The sequence below is a fragment of the Myotis lucifugus genome, unplaced genomic scaffold (genome assembly GCF_000147115.1).
Source record: "Myotis lucifugus unplaced genomic scaffold, Myoluc2.0 scaffold_215, whole genome shotgun sequence".
Taxonomy (NCBI): domain Eukaryota; kingdom Metazoa; phylum Chordata; class Mammalia; order Chiroptera; family Vespertilionidae; genus Myotis; species Myotis lucifugus.
In genome coordinates this window covers 1,496,332-1,513,123 of record NW_005871263.1, presented here as the reverse complement: position 1 = coordinate 1,513,123, position 16,792 = coordinate 1,496,332, and the positions used below count along the sequence as shown (strand labels likewise).

Genomic DNA, 16,792 nt, shown 5'->3' with positions numbered 1-16,792 from the left:
GAGGAATGTTCGTGGTGGCCTCGGCTGGGGTCCGAGAAGAAAGGCAGCCTTGTGGGCGAAAGGTGAGCCGCTGGGTGGGCGCGGGCGTGTTTACCCAGGGCTGGGCGTGTGGCTCAGGGTGGCGCCGCTGTCAGCCGCGACGGCTGCCCCGGGCCTGTGCTGGCCTCCAGATGTGAGCTGGCTCCAGCCGGCCGGGCCCCCCCACCCTGTGCACAGAGGGGCTTTATCAAAAGCGGCTGTGAGGAGGCCCGGGAGGCCGCCTGGCTCCAGCTTGCTGGCTCCAAGCCCCAGGCTTGCAGAAGCCAGCGAGCTGCACTCGGGCTTTTGTGCCCAGGTCTTCATCTGCTCCACAGCTCAGCTGCTCTGCTTCCCTCGCCTCCTCTGGGGTCCTGGCAAGGGGTGCAGCCCCCTTTCCCAGAAAGCCGGGGCTCCAGGAGCCACGTGAAGGGGTGACAATGCAAGAAAATGTCTTTTTAATTTATTTTTCACATCCCTGAGGAGGAAAGGTAATCCACACAGAAAAAAAGTGCAAAACTCAATAAAATTCCAGGGATGCTGAGTAGCAAAGTGAGCATGCTCTGGGAAGGGGTAACTGCAAATTCAGACGGCGGGAGGGGAGGGAACTGCGAGGGTCCACAGGCCCGGCCCAGCTCCCTCTATAATGTTTTCTTTCTTGGTGGTGGGGGTGTTATTCTTGATATTTTCTTTGTTGGCCTATTTTGTACCAATAAAGAATAATAACTAGAGAAAAAAAATAATTAAAAAAACACACACGAAGACTTCCTCTTGCTCCGGACTCTCAGCCCTGGCCCTGTGTCTCGGACCCTTCTAGGAACGGTCTGAGAAGCCACGAACAAACCCACCGATTCTCTTTCCTATCTTGTTCTTGTTTTACAAACGGCCTCAAAACATAAACTGTTCAGCACCTGGCTGCTTTCCCTTGACAATGCAGCCTCGTTCTTTTTCACGGCTGCATAGTATTCCCCTGGGTGAAGCCACAGGCCTTATTCCCCAGGCCGGCTTGGTGGACATGTAGGTTTCTGCCCGTGTTCACTCCCACAGGCCGCGATGAGATGAACCCCCGTTGCACGCGTCTTTGGGAACGCAGGCAAGTGTTTTCTAGAGGATCAACTCTTAGAAATAGAACCGCAGGGCAGACGCGTGTACTCTCCTGAGAGCCGTGGCTGACTTGCTCTCCCTGAAGTTTGTATTGTCCTTGTCTTGTCCCCTCAGCAATGCAGCCAAGCACAAGGAAACTGAGGCACAGACAGTCAGCTGTTCTTACAGGTGAGCGGGAACAGTGTCACATGATTCTCTCTTAAAAAACAAGCCCCACTCCCCAACCCTTTCTTTCTGATCGCAAAAGAGAAACATGTTCAGAAACTTTAGAAAAGACAGAAAACTCAGAGTTAGAGAATAAAGCCTCCCTGATCCCACCGCCGCCACCAGCCTCCGTGGCCGGACTGCCACCGTCCCCTCCTCCCTGGTCGCCTGCTCCCAGACGCCTCCCGACAGTTTCTCCTCCCCGGCCCCCACCCTGGGGACATGTGACAATGTCTGGGGACATTTTAGGTTGTCACAAGGGGCGGAGGGGTGTGCTGCTGGCATCTGGTGGGCAGCGGCCAGGGGTGCTGCTAAATATCCTACAGCTGAGAAATTTACCCAGTGGTTCTCAACCTTCTGGCCCTTTAAATGCAGTTCCTCATGTTGTGACCCAACCATAAAATTATTTTCGTTGCTACTTCATAACTGTAATGTTGCTACTGTTATGCATCATCATGTAAATATCTGATATGCAGGATGGTCTCAGGCGACCCCTGTGAAAGGGTCGTTCGACCGCCAAAGGGGTCGCGACCCACAGGTTGAGAACCGCTGCTCTAGACCCACATCACGTCACAGCATCCCGTGCTCAGACCTTCCACAGCTCACACCTCGTCCAGGGAACAGCCCACGTCCTCCCAGGACCGCGAGGCCCTCAGGAGGTGCTGAGTGGCCTCCTCTCCCCACTCAGCTCCGGCCACTTCTGTGCCCCCCTCTTTGTCCCGCCTCAGCCCTTTCCTCTGCTTTTCCCAAACTCTTTCCCAGACATCTAACACTCCCTCCCTCCCCTCCTGCCTCTGTCAATGTCACCTCCTCCCAGAGGCCTCCGTGACCTTCCTATTTAATATCGGCCACTCCCCGAGCGCTTCTGTCTTCTTTCTCCCTGGCATCGGGGCCAGATGTCTCACTGATTTGTCTGTGAGTAGCCCGCCTGGAACATAAACTCCTTGAGGGAGGAACAGGGCTGGTCTCATTCACTGCTGTGCAGTTATACAGCCTCTGGCACACAGTAGGTGCTCAATAAATGCTAACAGCTTGACTAGTGGATATCTCATCCCCACCCCAAGATCCTGATGTTAGCCAGCAGCTGGGGACAGAAGACCCAGTGGCCATCCTCACCAAGGACAGTAGCAAAGATGGAGGGCCCCCATAGACAACTCCCCAACCACTGCCAGCATTTATGGAGCACTGACTGTATGCCCCACTCTGGACTGGGCAGCACAGAGACTGTACCTCAGTGAATTCCTGGGGGCCAGGGGATTATCTCCCTGCCCCAGGGCCTATCAATAGCCACCATGTATTCAAACATTTATGGAGCACCTACTGTGTACCGGTGACTGTTCTGAGTAGTGTATATCTGCCAAGAGATAGAATTTCCAGGCAGGGGATTTAGGGAGAGGAAAAAGGCAGTGCACTTTTCTATCGATGCATATATATATATATTTATTTAATTGACTTCAGAGAGGAAGGGAAAGAGAGAGAAAGATAGAAACATCAATGATGAGAGAGAATGATTGATTGACTATCTCCTGCATGGCCACATGGGATCAAGCCTGCAACCTGGGCATGTGCCCTGATGGGGAATCAAACTGTGACCTCCTGGTTCATAGGTCGATGCTTAACCACTGAGCCACGCTGGCCGGGCTATTGATGCTTTTAATTAAATGTGTTTTTTTTTTCTTCTACAGAAAGCATTACTTGTGTAAATAAATAGACATGAGGCCGCTCTCCCTCCCCTTGCCATTCCCTTCCCCCTCTCCCCCACCCCCATATCCCCTAAAAATAAATAAATAAATAGTAGCTAGATAGACACGGAGAATTCCCAAGTATGAAAAACACAGCCCTACCGCCCACCGAGGCTGGGAGGAAGCTCAGGAGGCCTGGGGACCAGAGGGGGCGCCTTTGTCCTAGGAAGGCTTCCAGGAGGAGGTGAGCTCTGAGCTGGGCCCCAGGGCTCGGGTGGGGGCGGGGGGACTCCTGGTGGGGAGGACTAGCCCTGCGTCGGCCATCACACAGCCCTGGGCAGGCCGGCAGGCACTGGTGGTCAGGCCCCCGGCCCAGCCGAAGGCCAACCCTCCTGCCGTGGGTTCCACGTTTCTTGGTGCTGATTGCAGGATCGTTTCTGTAGTGACCCGTTCCTGTCTCTCCCCAGGCCACCCCTGCACTTGAGCTCTATGAGGGCAGAGCCCACCCTGTCCTGTTCACCACTCTGTCCCCGGGGGCCTGGAGCATAGTAGGCGCTCACAGTGAGTTGAATAGCGTCCCCCCAAATTCATGTCTACCTGGAAGCTCAGGATGTGACCGTATTTGGAAATAGGGTCCTCGCAGATGTCATTAGTGAGGGATCTTGAGAGGAGATCATGCTGGATCGGGGTGACTGGCGTCCTTATAAGGGAGGACACAGACTCACAGGAGAGGCCGCGTGAAGACGGAGGCAGAGCCTGGGATGCACCTACGAGCCAAGGAGCCCGAGGACACCCCCCCCGCCCCCCGCCCCCCGAAGGAGGAGCTGGAGCCAGCAGGGCCGATTCTGACCTGGAGCCCTTGGCACGGGCCGGCCCTGCTGACACCGTGATTTCGGAATTCTCCAGAACCGTGGAAGAATACATGTGTCTTGCTTTAAGCCACCAAATTGATGGCAATTTGTTACAGCAGCCACGGGAAGGTAATACAGATTTCACTCCTGTGGATGAACAGAGCGAAGGAATGAACTGACAGCAGCTGGGCTCCGGTGGCCGCCCAGGGTCGTCATGGGGGGTGGGCGGGGGGAGAGACAGCTCTCATCCCTTATGCCTGGGAGGTGGTCCAGACAGGGGCGGGGTGGGTGTGAGGAGCTGCTGAGGTGACAAGAAATAGGTTCTGTTGATGTCACCCCCACCCCCAGAAGCCCACCTCCACAGCCAGCTTGGACACTCGGGGTCAGGGTTCTGGGGGCCTGGCCCCCCTGATGCTGATGCCTTTCAGATACTCCGCAGCCAGCGCTTGTCCCTAAATCCTGGACGCTCCTCAGAACGTCCACCCAAGTGACTCTCATCGCCTTCAGTGAGGCCCAGAGCCCAGGCTGTTGGGAGGGAAGCGTTCACCCTGCCGCCTGCGCGTAATCCCTCTCGCCACAGCCTCTGCAGGTGGGGAGGTGGCGGGATGCAGGGGAAAGAGCCTGAACCCGGCTCTGAGCCGCAGGCTCTCCATCTGTAACGGGAGGAAAGTCCCTCCTCGAGGAGGCTGCTGTGAGGGGATGAGACGAAGCGGGTCCCAGGCTGGCCGAGCCCCTGGCCCATAGGTTTCACTAAGACGAGGGGGCCCCGGGGCCTGATCTCCACAGACAGCCCTGGACCCTACAGAGGCCATTAGACGTTGCCAGCCTCAGGTCCTTTCAAAACCCCGTCCCTGTCCTGTGGCCTGTCCAGTGGCCCACAAGGCCACCCCACCGCCAAGGAGCTCAGTATCTTCAGAGGGACCGAGGCTTAGATTTCATGCCCATAAAATGTCTAAAATCAAAGCAGGGCTCGAAACATGAAGGGTTTTGAAGTTGCTCAGGGCAGGAGGGGGCGTGACATTCCCAGCGGTCTTGGCCCCTCTCTGGGACCCATCATCAACAGGGTGCCTGGGCCCGGCCAGGAGGGTAGTGGCCAGGTATGGGGGCACCTGCCGTTTTACCAATGATCTGAATCCCCCCAAAGATTTAACCATCTCAAGTGTTAGAGAAGACACCTGGGAAAACTCATCTGGAAGCCCCTTTACTTGATGTTAGAGGCGGTGAGCAAAGACGAAGGGACCCAGTGGTTGGACAGTGGGGACTTGGGCCCTGGAGCCAGGGTTCCAATCCCTGCTCTGCCACTTACTCACTGTGTGACATCAGGCAAGTTGCCTAACCTCTCTGTGCCTCAATTTCCTCCTTTGCCAAAGGAGATAAATAATAACAGTTTCTCTCAAAGGATTGTAGAGAAGGTGACCAGTGACTTTATGTGGCCTGGTGGCCCAGCCCCTGGGCATGGCTGGAGCTCAGCTACTGACTCTGTCCCTCTTATTTTTCCCAAGGACATTCATTAAATACTTGTTGAATGAATGAGCCTGGAAGTGTGGATGCTGCTGTGTCCCTGGGTTAACCGGGAGCTCCGGGGGCACTGCGATTTGGGCTGCCTGGTAACTGTCAAGTGCTGCACTCACTCGGCACCACGGCTGAGTCAGCATGTTCTCCGTGGGAGTTTGTGGGAAACGGGCAGCTGAGGGTCCTGGGTGTTTACAGTCAGATTCCAGAGCTGGGCGCTGATCAGGAGCCAGGGCAAGGGGGCTTCTGGCTCTGGCTTTAAGCCTCTGACCACAGTGTCAAGTTTGTGGAGCAAAGGGTCAGGAAGGCAGCGAGGCCGGAAGTGGCTGGCCCAGTCTTCTGGCCTGAATTATCTGGGAAGAAAAATAATCACATTCCGTGGCTTGGGCACTGGAGCCACTGCAAGGGGGTGGGGGTGGGGGAGGAGCAGGCTGGCCTGGGCAGGTGGTGGCCCCACCTGAGGTTCAGCCCCACCAGGTGCTACCGAGCTGTGCGTGGTGGGGCATGGCAGCCAGGGCACCTCTCCTTGGGGGTTGGGGGTAAGGGGAACCACTGCTCCAGGCTGGGGAGCAGTTCAGGGCCCTGGAGCTGTTGCGGCTGCCAATATGCCAGGCAGGGTCCACTCTCATCCCCAGACCCTCCTGGGGGCAATGGAGTCATTACAGGGGCTGCTGATGGTACAAGCCAGAGGCAGCGCCTAAAAGGACCGATGAGCCTCCCTAGGATGGTCCTGAGGCGTGTCGTCTCTCTGTGACTGGATGTGCCAACGAGGCCACCTTTCAGGAAAGATCTCATTCCCTCCAGGCGAGACTCCAGCGCAGGACAATGGTGGGGAGGGGGGCTTCCGTAGCCCCCAGATCACTGCCTTCCTCCGAGGAAAAGCCTAGTGTTCCTGAGACCCACTGCTAGCCTGGCCCAGGGAAATCAGCGGAGCTCAGCTCCCCTCCACCCCCCACCCCTGCACAGCCCCTGGACTCCGACCCAGTTTCTAGGCCAGGGGTGGGCAAACTTTTTGACTCGAGGGCCACAATGGGTTCTTAAACTGGACCGGAGGGCCGGAACAAAAGCATGGATGGAGTGTTTGTGTGGACTAATATAAATTCAAAGTAAACATCATTACATAAAAGGGTACGGTCTTTTTTTTTTTAGTTTTATTCATTTCAAACGGGCCGGATCCGGCCTGCGGGCCGTAGTTTGCCCACGGCTGTTCTAGGCCATAGTCAAGGGGCTCAGGCCAGATCGGAGGGGGTGTCTGGGGCTGTGCAGGGCCCTTCCAGCCAGAGGTGGCCTGGAAAGTCATTCCCAACTGGCTGTGGCTGAGGGCAGAACATGCGTGGGAGAGGCCTGGGGTCAAGTTGATGAAACCAGGGCAGCAACATCTGGACTCTGGCAAATCCTGGATTCATTCATCCATTCATCAGCTATTGCCCTCCCCATCCTGACCTGGCATAGCACATCCATGTTCATTTATCCACCTGTTCAAAGACTGTCTACTGTGCATTATGCACTGTGGGCTTTTAAAAATTTTTTTTTTAATTTTTCAATTTGAGAGAGAGAGAGAGAGATTTTTTAAAAAATAAGATGATGTGCTCTCTCTTTTTTAAAAAAAAATATTTTTATTGATTTTTTACAGAGAGGAAGGGAGAGGGATAGAGAGTTAGAAACATCGATGAGAGAGAAGCATCGATCAGCTGCCTCCTGCACACCCCCCACTGGGGATGTGCCCGCAACCAAGGTACATGCCCTTGACCGGAATTGAACCTGGGACCCTTCAGTCTGCAAGCCGACGCTCTATGCACTGAGCCAAACCGGTTAGGGCTGCACTGTGGGCTTTTAATGTGACATGGACCTCAGAGTCTTTGCTCTTGCTGTTCCCTTTACCTGGAACTATCTACTGTGCCAGGTTCTGGGCACGGCAGGTCCTCCACCTACTTGAAGTCACCTCCTCAGGGAGGCTCTCCCTACCCAGAGCTGCCCTCCGTACTATTCCTTTGGGAATGTGCATAATGTTTCAAAAATCACTTTGTCTATTGTCCATGCAAAGATCAGCTCCACAGTGCTGGCCGGTGTGGCTCAGGTGGTTGGGCATCGTCTCGTGCACTGAAAGGTTGCTGGTTTGATTCCTGGTCAGGGCATATGCCTGGGCTGACAGTTCAATCCCCGGGGTGGGAGACAGCTTATGGATGTTTTGCTCTCACATTGATGTTTCTCTCCCTTCCCTTTCCTCTCTCTAAAAATCAATGAAAAATCTTAAAAAAAAATATTTTTATTGATTTCAGAGAGAAAGGAAGAGGGAGAGAGAGAAACATCAGTGATGAGAGAGAATCGTTGAACGGCTGCCTCCTGCACGCCCCCTACTGGGGATCCAGCCCACAACCCAGGCATGTGCCCTTGACTGGAATTGAACCAGGGACCCTTCAGTCCGCAGGTCGGTGCTCCATTACTGCAACAAACCAGCTAGGGCAATAAAAAATCGTAAGAAATAATAATAAAAAGAACAGCTCTACAAAGGTAGGGCCTTTTGTTTTGTTTTGTTCCCAGCTCAGGGGTCAGTGCACAGCGCTCCATAAATGCTTGTTGAATGAATGAGTGAATGCGTGAATGAATGAATGAATGAATGACGAACCAAGGTGTGAAAACTCCATTGGGAAAGCTCAGGGATGGGGTTTGGCTCCTAACGCAGCTGGGGATGACCTGTAAACTGAGGCCTGAAGACGGGCGACTGGGTAGGCAAGTGAAGAAAGGGGGGAGATGGTTTTGTCTCAAAATGCTTTACTCCAAGGGAGCATTAAAAGTAGCTCAAGGGTGACAACTGGTGATTAAAAAAAAAATTTCTTTTAAAGCCTTTACTCCATTACCACTGTAAAAATTGCGATTTTTACTAAATTCTAATGTCAGGCTTCTCTCGAAAAATTGAAGCATTTGGCCATCCCAAGCCGGCATTCCAGAGACAAGTACGGTGAGTTCAACAGTTCACAGTGGCCCTCCTCAGGCCCTTGAGGCTTTGCGTTTTCGTCCCGGCAGCCAGAGGCAGCGAGGGAGTCTGGGCTTGATCCCCTCCGGCAGGCACACCTGGGCCAGGTGACCTTAGTCACGCCCTTTCTGGACCTCAGCTCGACCTCAGTGAAAAATGGGCGGGTGGCACGGTGCACTCGGTAGGGGTAGAGCTCCTCCGGGCTTGCGCACCCCCCTCCCTGCATCTTCTGCAGGGTTCCCTGCGCCAAATGCACACAGCAAGATGCGAGAGCCCAGCTCAGAGATGGTGTTTCCCAGCCTAGAGGCCGCATCTATCGCCTCCTCCACGCCCAGCCCTGGGGGCCGGGTTGGGAGCTGACTTGGCCGAAGCTGAGCCGGGCGGATCCGCAGCGCGCGGGCGCCCTCTGCTGGCTCACAGCGGACGGGCAGGCCCGAGCCAGAACCGGAGCCCTGGGGAGTTTCTTTTCTCTTCCTGGAATGGGGTAATAGCAGTGGCTAATGTTTACTGAGGGTCTGTTCGTATCGGGGACTGTGAGAAAGAATCCCACCACGCGCAAAAACTCACGTTATCCTTACAACAACCCTGGAAAGTGGATACCGAAAGGCACAGAGAGGTTAAGGACCTGCCCCAACAGTTGGCCTCCCGACTCCAGGTCCTACGCTGGGATCCCGGGGGCAGAGAGGTCACCCAAGGCCTCACCTCTGCTCACTCACTCACGTGTCTCTTCCATCCACTCGCCCATTCAGGCTTCCCCTGGAACTGTCAGACTTCTCAGCCGGTCCTTCTGTTTGTCCCCCCACCAACCAACCAACTGCCCTACTGTCTACCCATCACTTAATGAGTACATGGCTGAGGCAGCAGGAGGCCCTTCCCTTATCACTACCCGGGCCCGGCGGGTCCCAGCTGAGAGGCAAAAAACATGATTCTTCAACTTGAGAAGGCACCCAGACTCACACATAAGAAATGCATATGAGCCCTAGCCGGTTTGGCTCAGTGGGTAGAGCATAGGCCTGCGGACTGAAGCCGGGTTTGATTCCGGTCAAGGGCATGTATCTTGGTTGCAGGCTCCTCTCTGGCCCTGGGCCCTGGTCAGGGCGTGTGCAGGAGGCAACCAATGGATCAATCAATGTGCTTCTCTTACATCAATATTTCTCTCTCTCTAAAAAATCAATGGAAAAATATCCTCAGGTGAGGATTAAACAAAGTGAAACAAAACCCCAACCACAGCAACAAAAATAAATGCGTATGAAAACTAGAAAATAGCATGTTCAGCTCCAAGATGGGCAGGCAGAGAAGTATGATCCTAGAGAGAGGGGGGGAGGAACCTGTCCTCCCGTGTTGGTGGGACAGTTACCACTTTGTAGGCAACTTGAAAATGACAAAAAAAAAAAAAGACAAAATTAAAAATGCCTCTGTCCCTGGATAAATTCACTTCTAGGACTTTATTCCACGGATGCAAACGCAACTCCCCGCCCCCGAGGCTGGTGAGCAAAACCCCCTGGGTGTCTGTCAGTCAGGGCCTGGTCACCTGGGTGACGGTGCATCAGTTGCTGGCACCCCCGGGGGGTCCTGTGAGGGAAGAGCAAAGTGGAGGCCACATCCCCAATTATGTTTGTTTTTAAAAGTGGGTGGGAGGAAAGGAGAGTTGGGGAGAGCCTCCCACCCACAGGGGCTTGGAAAGGATGGGGTCATAAGCAGGAGGGTCATAAGCATTCTATTCCCGTCCTACTGTCTGAAGTTCTCTCTAGGTTCATGGATTCTCTATTTAGTGAAAATGAAAATGGGCTCTGCAGCTCAGATTTGCCCATTGGAGTGTCAGGGGCAGATTCATTTGAACAGGGGCTGTGATGTGGTCTCTGTTCTTCACCACCAGTGTGGCCGCTACTGCTCTTATCCCCACTGACAAATACACCTGCTTCTCCCAAACTCTAATATGGACACCCACATCTTAATCCAGAATTGGGATGTTTCTTAAAATCGCATGTCTTGCCTGGCCGGCGTGGCTCGGTGGTTGAGCACTGACCTATGAACGAGGAGGTCGGTTCAATTCCCAGTTAGGGCATATGCCAAGGTTGCAGGCTTGATCCCCATTGTGGGGTGTTCAGGAGGCAACCGATCAATGATTCTCTCACATCATTGATGTTTTGGTCTCCCTCTCCCTCTCCCTCTGAAGTCAATTTTTTAAAAATCGCTTGTGTTACACTTAAAACTGGCAGCATTTTTTCTTGGTGGCACATAAAGGTGCCTCTCACAGGACAGGACGGCAGACTCCGTGAAATGTGGGTGCCTCCCGTGGCACCTCCCATCTGTGCGGAAGGTGATGCTGCTGTGCTCCACGGACCCACAGCTCGTCCCTGCGCAGAGCATCCCGGACCACAGGCTCCGAGAGGCCAAAGGCTGCCATGATGGTCTCAACGGTGGCCAGCGAGCAGTGACAGCATTTGTTCTGCACAGGGAATGAAGAGGTGTGTCCCACAGTTGTGTGGCTTGCTCTTCATTGTTGACACGAACTTTGGGAGATTCTACATAAAAATTCACATTCACGGCTTCTCTTGGCAAGATCTGGCTTTCGTTGAGCCCATGTCCCTGGCACTGAGTAGCACCTTCACACCACCTGTCATCAGTCACACACCAGAACCTCAAAGAGGCAGCCCATGTTCCCGGGGACGGGACCAGCAGCAGCAGTGACGTTGCCTCTAGCACTAAGATCCTCCTCCCCAGGTCACTGCAGCCAGCGTGCAGCAGCTCTGAGAACAGCAGGTGATCTGTAATGCTCACACAGCGTCACTCAGCAAAGAGCTATGCAAGCTGCCCTTCCTCACAATTCCTTCTGCTAATGCCATGTCCTGAGTCCTTCCACTGGGCTCTGAGATGAGGGAATAACATGACCGAGGGGCCACTTACTCCCCAAGGGGGAGGGTAAAAGGGCAAGGGGCCAAGCAGAAACCTGCCAGCAGCTGGAGGATCCCACAAGGCAGGGTCTACGCCAGGGGTGGGGAACGCCCGGCCCTCAGGCTATATAAGGCCTGTGAAATCATTTGGTCTGGCCCTGCCAAGGCAGGAGGGGTGAGTTAACTAAATGTTTGACCAAATATAGCAGGCTAGTTTTTAAGTTGATAACTTCTATGGCCTGCAAATGTTATAAATATCCAAGTGGCCCTTGGCAGAAAAAAGGTTCCCCACCCCTGCTCTACACCATCCACAACGGGGGAAGCTGTGGATCCCTCACCCAAAGGGCCCAGGCGCTTTCTGGGCAGAGACACAGCTCAAGGGACCTGCCCTCACCTCAAGATTGTGGTCAGAGGTCATGGGAGACCCATCACTGGTTTCAGGAACAAAGACCTGGCATGAGCTGGGAACTGGAGTGTGATCCAGGGAGGCCACCTGTTTCTTCTCTACGTTTAGGCCTAAACTCCAGCCATAAACTTGACCACCTGTGAACCCACCAGTGACAATAAGGAGCAAGTCACACGACTGTGGGGCACACCACCACAGCTTGAGGTTTCAAGCAGTTGTCACAGGAAGTCCTAGTTGGGCTCCTGAAGCTCTGAGCCCAGTATCCTGAAGCCTACCAAGCAGGCAAAAGGGAGACACTAGGACTTCAGACGGGACTTGTTTCCTCGCTGGAGGTCACGCAGCACAGAAGAGACGCCATCTTTAGATTTAGCCCTAAACTGGCTTTGGGGCTTTCCAGCAGCGTTTTGAAATACTTTTAGAAGCTGTCCTTCCTCCCTTTGGAGAGTTGACTGAGGGCACAGAACCACGATGTCCCTGGCCCAGTCCTCTTTCAGGGAAGCTGAAAGGCAGCAATTCACTCCGGAGAGCTGATAGAGGGCCGAAGGGCAGAAACTGGGCAGTCCTTTCTTGGAGGGTGGCCCACTAGGAGACAATCTGGCTCTTTCCAGACAGCCAGGTTCTGACATCCGAGCTGACCCCAACAGCCACAAGGGAATGGCCTGGCTCCTACCACAGGACACCAAGGGCGTGCCTGCTGGCGGTTGGTACCACAGCAGGAAGTTCAAATCCTGGGTAAAAACAGCCACAGATGTTTCCACCCCTCACACAGTGAATGGTTGACAAATTGTCAACCATTGGATCAAGAGTGTCTTTTCATAGACTAGAAAAACGTGTGAAAAATCCTTACTCAAATCCCCCCGCTCGCCTCTAAGACTAAATGCAGTCAATATATAGCTTCTGGTGGAGAATAGAGTCCAACAAAGCTACTAAATCAAGGGATGCCACCCTCTTTGCCCTGGCTGGTGTGGCTACATGGTTGGAGCATTGTGCTACGTATGGAAGGGTCTTGGGTTCAATTCCCGGTCAAAGGCATGGACCTGGGTTGTGGGTTCACTCCCACCCGCAGTTGGGGTGCATGTGGGAGGCAACCAATTGATGTTTCTCTCTTCCCCTCTTTCCTTCCCTCCCACTCTCTCTTTGAAAAGCAATGGAAAAAAATATCCTTGGGTGAGGATTAACAACAAAAAACAAACAAAAAGAATGTCACCCCGTTTGCTTACTACAATCTTTTAGGACAAAGGTTGGCAAACTATGGTCCACAGGTCACACCTGGCTCACTGCCTGTATTTGTATGACCCCCTCCAATGAAGAACGATGAACATCTGCAACTGATTTGGTAATAGGGAATACAAACTTTATATTCCAACTAAGCAAAATGTTCTCCTCTAAAAAAAGAATTCTCACTACAAAAAACTATACTCCATTATTATATTTTGAATTTCATCAATAAAAAAATTTGTGGAAATTTGTTTTCTCTCATTACATAAATACATAATATTTTCGATCTTGCCTCTTGGCCCACGAAGCCTAAATATTTACTAACTTAGGCCCTTTGTAGGAAAAGTTTGCCAGCCCCAGCATTAGGAGGCCTACTGGAATCCCAAAGCATCTAACACACGACTAGTGAATGCTGATCCTGTTATATGCCAAGAGCAAGAAGAGCAGAGCTTCTTAAATATTAACGCACACTTTTTTTTATTATATTAAAATCAGGCAATGGTCTGACAATAAAAAGGCTGCTTATGGAATACTGTTATGTTAAACTTTACTTACAGGATGTTAAATCCTTACAACTAAGGTTTTCCCCAGAAAAAGATTAATGAAAACATCAATTGCTTTTCAGACTTGATAGTTGCTGCTTCGAAAGGTGGTTTTACACAAATACTAAATTACCAAAAAAAAAAAAAATCCTTTATAACACAATGAATCACTTTATTTCGGTATGCATCCACATCTCAGCAATTAGTGGTCCTGAACAGAAAAGTGGAAAAACGCAGCCATTTGCCAGGAAGTCAAGCCCGCCAATTTTGGGGTTCTGCCGTGCACATCGAGTTCTTTCTTAATCCCTGCTGAGGACCATGAGAAGCTGCAGCACCAAAACCAAAGTATGCACCGAATTCAAGGTTCTTTTTGTTCCAGTTGTCAGATTCCAAACTAGACCCAAATGGATTGCAAAGATGACCAAATGAGAGCTCTGTTTAAAATTTCAATTTGTAAAAGCAAAAGCAATGACAGGAACAACAACAAAATTCATTCAGAGGGATCATGTGCTTACAAGTGTCTTCTGTGGCCTTCCTGAGCTTAACAAACAAACCTATCAGCTGATGATGACAGCAGAGAGCGGCAGGGCTGCGGGCCCAATTTTCATTTCCTGGGCTGCTGGAGAATAAATGAATGTGGTTCCAAACTAAACGAGGGAGGTCAGAGACTCTTTCCAACCTTACCTGATGGCTTCTGGCCAAAGCAAGGGAGTGTCATGGAAAGTGTTGGGTGGTGATGGTGCAAGAAAGGGACCTGAAGAGGAGGAAGGAGGAAGCAGCACCCCTCGATATAAAGGTGGTGGGGGAAGTTATGGGGAAAGCCCTGAATTCCTCACCAAAGGCCAATTTCGGAGGGGAGCAGAGGGGGTTACAATCTATGCTTCGGCCAAGGGTGGTAGTAGAGTGGGGAAAGGATGGTGGCTCAGAAGGGGAAGGGGCATCATTTAAGACTTAAAAAGAAACCAGGGGTGCAAACGAAGCACCCACACACACCCAGCAGTAGTCCCACAGGCTGTGACCTGAAACCTTCACATCTACTCTAACAAGCCACCCCAAGCTGGAGGGCTGTTGCAGGGAGGGAGGGGGAGGGGGGAGGAGAGGGAGAAGGCAGAGCCCCCAGGCCATGTAATCAGCAGCAAGGTGATTGTGTGACGTGTCTTTTCACAGTTGAGTTAGATGTGCCCCACCAGTTATGATGGGAATCAATTTAAATATACTTTCTTGATCCCAGAAGTTCAACTATGTGGACAGTGGTTACACTTGACAGGATGATTTGTTATAGCACAACTTATATATTTCAAATGGACAAAAAATTAGTATCATTTACAGTATCTTAAGATAAACTGCCTTTGAGCGGGAGCTTCCTTTCCAGTACTTTGAGGTCTACAAGACGTATCTAGAAAATGTACTACTGTGGAAAATGAAGACTGCTTAAATCGAGTGGGGGAGGGGCGGGCCTGTGGCTTCCTTGTTGATTAGTTGCTGTAACACTGTCCTTCAGGTGGCTGAGGGAGTTTCATATTTTCTTTAGACATCATTAGGCGCCGAAGCTCCTGCAGGACAACTTTGATACTATATGAATTCTGCCATTTCGCTAGCACAGATATGGCTCTTGGGTCCACCTATAAAAAGGCAAATAAAAACAAATTACTGCTGGGCTCTCAAACAAAAGAACTGTTGTACACTGGAGTTAACCTACAGTATAAATTTGAGTAAAATGCATTTTTTTAAGTTGAACACGCTGATCATACAATATCTGACATGCAGAAAACCTGCAAGATCCCTTTTCCCTTTTTATGTCCCAAACCCTCACTGTTTGGGAGAAGGAAATTACGGGTAAGTAAAGCCACCTTTAGAGAAATGGCCCGATACTTGGCGAGACTCAACCCAACCAGCTCTAAAACAATGACCTGCTTCTGGGCGGGCTGCTGCCGCTGCCGCTGCTCAGGGCTTGTCCTTTTTCGACTCTACACCCAGGTGGTGGATGATAAAGATGTGCAGGGCAGTCGGAAGAGCAAAGACAACGGGTGGCCTGGACCCAAGCTCTAGTGACAAGGGCCTGCCTCAGAGTCATAATCTCTCAAGTTAACGCAGCATTCCCTAAAAGAAATTTCCCAAAGCATGGGTCAAGTTCTGGTTCTGGACTTTAGGTGGAACTTGGATACAACATTAAACACTGAACACACAGTACAAGGCTCACATCTTTTCAACCCCTCCCCGCCCCCCTCAAATCTTTGGAATACCTCAAAATTAAGGCTTAGCTCACGTGATGTTAACTTATGCCATGCCCTCGAACACCTGCTGATCTCCCCTTTGAACAAGAGAGCAGGCCTCAAAGGCTCCAAGCCCTTGGCAAAGAACACGAGGAGGAAAAATTTATTAACTTTGCTTTGGTTTTATAGTATTTCTTGTTGCCATTACTGCCTTATGGCAAGTGAGACTGGTTTTCATTTATGGTAGTAAAAATAAGTTAAAGAAAGCAAGGACATTAAAAAAAATTATATACCAGTGATCCACAAATTAGGCCAAAGTGTGACCCTGAGCAACATCTTTCACCTCTGTGCCTCAGTGTCCTCATTTCTACCTCATAGGGGTATAGCATGAGGACTGATGAGCTCATATATCAAAGTGACGAGCACAGTGCCGGCTCAGATGCGTGACCCCACCCCAAACGTTCATACTACAATATACGTTATCATCACATAACCAATGAACACGTGGGATCAGGCCTAAAAGTATAAGGCATTTCTCAATCCTGGGAAACAAGTAGAGGCAGAAAAAACAACTTACCACTCCATTAGAACTATTAACTCCATTCATATTAATTTTTGTTACAAATCTTACAAAGGGGGGTGCTTCTGGGTATTTAGGTCCACATTCTATTTTAAGGCTGTATATTCGGTTTTCATAAATTGTCTGGAAAAGAAGGGTAGAGATGTCAGGCAATTACAGAGAATTCAACAAAAAGGCACACCTTCTGAAAGCCCAATACCCCCGACTGCAGAACAGGTGCATCTGCTTCCATTACGCAGTCTACCTGCTATTTGAAATGTCAGTGGTAACTAGTCCCTACACTAGTGTCTGTGTATTCTGGCCTTGGGGAAAAGTTAGCATCATTACATTTTTTTTTTTAAATCCTCACCCAAGGACATGCTTAGAGAATGGGAGGGAGGGAGGGACATTGATCAGTTGCCTTCTGTACATGCCCTGAGTGGGGGTTAAACTTGCAATCCAGGTATGTGCCCAACCAGGAATTGAACCGGCAGCCTTTTGATGACTCAACCAACTGAGCCACTCCAGCCGGGAACTAAAGTTTTAAGTTAGTATTATTAAGTCCAATCAGGTGGACCTGTTTTTATGTTAATTTTTCTACTTTGCAGAGCTGCCCTA

The 16,792-nt window shown here is 51.3% G+C and overlaps 1 protein-coding gene across 7 annotated transcripts in view; it reads right to left on the bottom strand.

Annotated features, from left to right (window-relative positions):
• Positions 1–13,318: 13,318 nt before the first annotated feature.
• The window catches only part of UBE2V1 (ubiquitin conjugating enzyme E2 V1), a 33,040-nt gene continuing 29,566 nt past the window's right edge, over positions 13,319–16,792 (bottom strand). For 4 of the 7 annotated variants that reach the window (XR_002831476.1, XM_006097975.3, XM_006097977.3 and 1 more), the window contains 2 exons: positions 16,193–16,318; positions 13,319–15,024 (listed from right to left, as the gene is read on the bottom strand). Coding sequence is in view for 3 of the 7 variants with exons in the window: in XM_006097975.3 (XP_006098037.1) it covers positions 14,878–15,024; positions 16,193–16,318 (273 nt within the window). In the remaining 4 variants the exon portion in view is untranslated. Of the gene's footprint in view, positions 15,025–15,312; positions 15,503–16,192; positions 16,319–16,792 lie in introns of those variants that run through there. The other 3 variants (XR_002831475.1, XR_002831477.1, XM_023761738.1) reach the window with 3 other exon arrangements.